The 3,246-nt window shown below is 36.1% G+C and overlaps 1 protein-coding gene across 1 annotated transcript; it reads right to left on the bottom strand.

Moving 5' to 3' along the window:
* Window positions 1-206: 206 nt before the first annotated feature.
* Window positions 207-987, bottom strand: LOC149033800 (uncharacterized). Its single transcript, XM_089170074.1, has 2 exons — window positions 577-987; window positions 207-500 (listed from the first exon to the last, which is right to left on the bottom strand). The coding sequence occupies exons 1-2, from the start codon at window positions 985-987 to the stop codon at window positions 207-209; spliced, it is 705 nt and encodes a 234-aa protein (XP_089026200.1).
* Window positions 988-3,246: the final 2,259 nt, after the last annotated feature.

The raw sequence follows: 3,246 nt of genomic DNA, 5'->3' as shown, positions 1-3,246 counted from the left end.
AAATATATTTGATTCATAATAATATTCTTAGTACTTGTTTCTTTCCAGGACGTGTGATGAGGTTAATAGAATTCTCCTTTCGCAGAATGCTTCTCTTGTGTTTCTGTCATGTGTTGGAGATCGATGTATTCTTGCATATCTACAGTATATTGTTGTTTGAACTTTGGATTTTTCTTGAATTGTCTCTCCAAAGCATTGAATCTGTGTTAAGCTATTGCCTTGGAATCTTGTACTTGAGATTTTTTTATGTTGAATGGTAAGACTACTATATAACAACCAGTTTCGTCACGATTGACATTGTCCATGAAATGACGCTCACATGCTACTTCCTCATCTGTGTGATGTTGAATGACGTATGGTTCTTCGATTTCCCAAAATTTAGTCTTGTTGAATTGCAATGGGGTGATATGATATGAATTTTTATGGGATTTCAAATTCATTGATAATAATTCCGCCAGTAACCCAACCAAGTACGGTTTTTTGCATGTATAAATCTGATCCTAAGTTTTATGATAAATTGATTTGTCCTACACAAAACATTGATAAGCTTGGACCAGTGCTAATAAGCATATTAACCTCCGACGGTTGATGAAATGTCGGATCGGCGAGTCTTATGTTTCTTGGAAGTTTCAATTGTGAACGATCGAATGTTTGTCTTGGAAGTAAACCAGAAATATGTGGTACTGTGTAGAAACGCAATGTTTTCGCGTAAGTGTTGTATCGCGATTGTATTGTAGCGGTTACTACATGATTTGTGATAGTGGTGATATTATTTAAACCGCCGATGGATATATCGCATTTGTCCATCGGTAAATTAATTTTCTTTGCTAAGCGCTCTGTGATGAAATTTAAATTGGAGCATGTGTCCAGTAGATTACGACATCGAATCATCTTTTGATTTGTATCTAATACGTGTACTTGTGCAGTGATAAGAAGTTCGTATACGTGTGTGTTAGCTATCAGAGCACTTCCACTAGGCAATGACATTGGATGAACCGAATGTCATTCTTGTTTGGGAGGAGTAGAATCTTGTACTGTCGGCAAGTGTAATAATGTGTTGAGTTGTTTTTTACATATTGTAAATCTACCACTTTTGCATTGTACTGTTTTATGTCCCGGTCGTAGATAATTGAAACAAATAGTTGCTTGTCTTGCCGCTTCTATCTTCTCTGGTATAGATAAGCTAATAAATTTTTCATATTGAAAAACTCGATGCTGAGCTTGGCAAATATGACATGGTGTAATATTGTTTGTCAAAAATACTTGTTTCTTTGGCATAGTCCTTGAAAATTCGTACCTTGATTGTAGTTTATTTGATTTGTTTGAACTATTATATCTTAACTGAGCGTTAGCCGCTGCCGTTGATGAGTCGTCATGCGTCGTATATTGTCTCAAGAATTAAAGGAGACTGTAGAATGGAGGTATCGCATTGATTGTTAAAATTTTCTCCCATTCTTTTCGCGTTGTCCTGTCTAATTTCGAAAAGACGGGTTGCAAAAGAAATACATTGTTTCCTTCTACCGATTGTCCGAAAGATTTCAATACACGTATATGTTGTTGTACATCTAATATTAACTGTCGTAAATCTGTTGAGGATTCTCTGGTTAAAACGGGTAATTCCAATAATATTTGCATGTGTCTTAGCGCTATCACTCATTCGTTATCATAGGTTAGTTTTAGAAGACTCCATGCTTCTTCGTAATTTTCATTGGTAATATCAAATGAATCGATGACCTTTGCCGCATTTCCGCTTAAAGCTGAGCGTAAATACTAGAATTTCTGCACGTTGGACAAACTTTGTTGTTGGTGTATCATGTTTTGAATCGTATTTTCAAAAGTTCGCCAGTGTTCGTACCTTCCGTCAAATTTGGGAAGTTTTATCTTTGGAAATCTTATAGTTGCAGTGTTATTCTGCAATTCGTTAGAAGTCGCTGTATGACTGGCTTGCTCACGTGACGTAACCGTGAGTCGCGTATCCGTAAATGGTGTTAACCGATGCCTGGCATCTCCGATTGCTTCTTCAAAAGAATCAAATCTTTCTAATCGATTAGCGAGATGATCTACAGTGGGTTCTAGCATTTCCAATTGAGTTTGTATATCATTAAATGGATTAAATGTTTCATCTAATTTTTAAATGCGAACCGATAAGAGCGTCTTATCGTCATGTTCCCCGAATTTATCGACAAATTTTTTACAATGTGTTAGTCTTGCCTTTAAAATACCACGTCGATGAATTAATTCGGCAATTTGTTTTGCATTTTTATTAGCCATGATTTATGTAGTTAAATAAGACAAGAAAAGGATAGACTTGGTAATTCTTTATTATAACGTGCTTACCTTGATTGATTTACGAATGATGATTTTGTGTGAAAAAATATGGTCAAGGTTGCCAATATCTTTGTTGTAGTGGACCACGTATTGGATGACTAGACTGTCCGTAATTTTGTTTTATGTTAACTCTTCACTTCACTCTTCGCTTCACTCTTCACTCAATGTCTGATTGTCTACAAATATGATCGCGCACTTGCGATGTAGTAGATATATCCGACTGATAAGTCCGACTGTTTAATCCGGCTGATAAATTCGACTGATATATTCGGCTCGAAGGACCAAAATATGTTCGCGCGCATTATATATTATGCTGACGCGAATCTTTTTCAAACTAACGAACAATTTTGAAGTTGCAATTATACGCACGTTTTATACGGAAGTCTCACGACGGTATATTAATACGGTGTGAGTGGTTTTGTAGTATACTAAAGGCAGTTCTTCAGTCAACAATGATTTATTAGCTTAAGTCTTGGCGACTATGTTACAATTGTTTAATGTGGACTGTATAAATGTATGATGTGTAAAATGTATAACACAAAAATGTATAATGAACAAAGTGTATAATAGACTCTAGCGGGCAGAGAGTTCTTACTTGATTTCACATGTTTTTATATCTAAGTTAGTTACACCACTTTGGAGAGGGAAGGAATTGAATGCAACTTATTAACTACTAGTAGGAGGGTCCACCCACCAGAGTGACCCGATGGGAAAGTTTATGTTTTTGGGAAGGATGGTAGTGGGGGATTTCTGGGAACATAAGGAATTTCCTTTCCGAATAGTACCCTGCCCATGTGCATTATCTCATATTTACTTAAGTGTTGTATACCACTCGAAAGACCCGATGCTGGTATGCTTTTACTTACGACACTATGTTTCGATGGTCGTTGAAATGATTTGAGAATTTATGACCATCAT

Source organism: Polistes dominula, unplaced genomic scaffold (genome assembly GCF_049000335.1).
Source record: "Polistes dominula isolate Pdom_NZ unplaced genomic scaffold, Pdom_raw_medaka contig_286, whole genome shotgun sequence".
NCBI classification, from domain to species: domain Eukaryota; kingdom Metazoa; phylum Arthropoda; class Insecta; order Hymenoptera; family Vespidae; genus Polistes; species Polistes dominula.
The sequence above is the reverse complement of the archived record's forward strand: the minus strand, read 5'-3'. Positions and strand labels throughout refer to the sequence as shown.

What these genes read in the sequence shown, in the direction of transcription:
- LOC149033800 (XM_089170074.1), bottom strand. Translation starts at nt 987, where the DNA reads ATGTCATTGCCTAGTGGAAGTGCTCTGATAGCTAACACACACGTATAC. An exon ending in CATTTCATCAACCGTCGGAG is followed by an intron (nt 501 to 576) that starts GTTAATATGCTT and finishes CATAAAACTTAG; the next exon opens with GATCAGATTTATACATGCAA.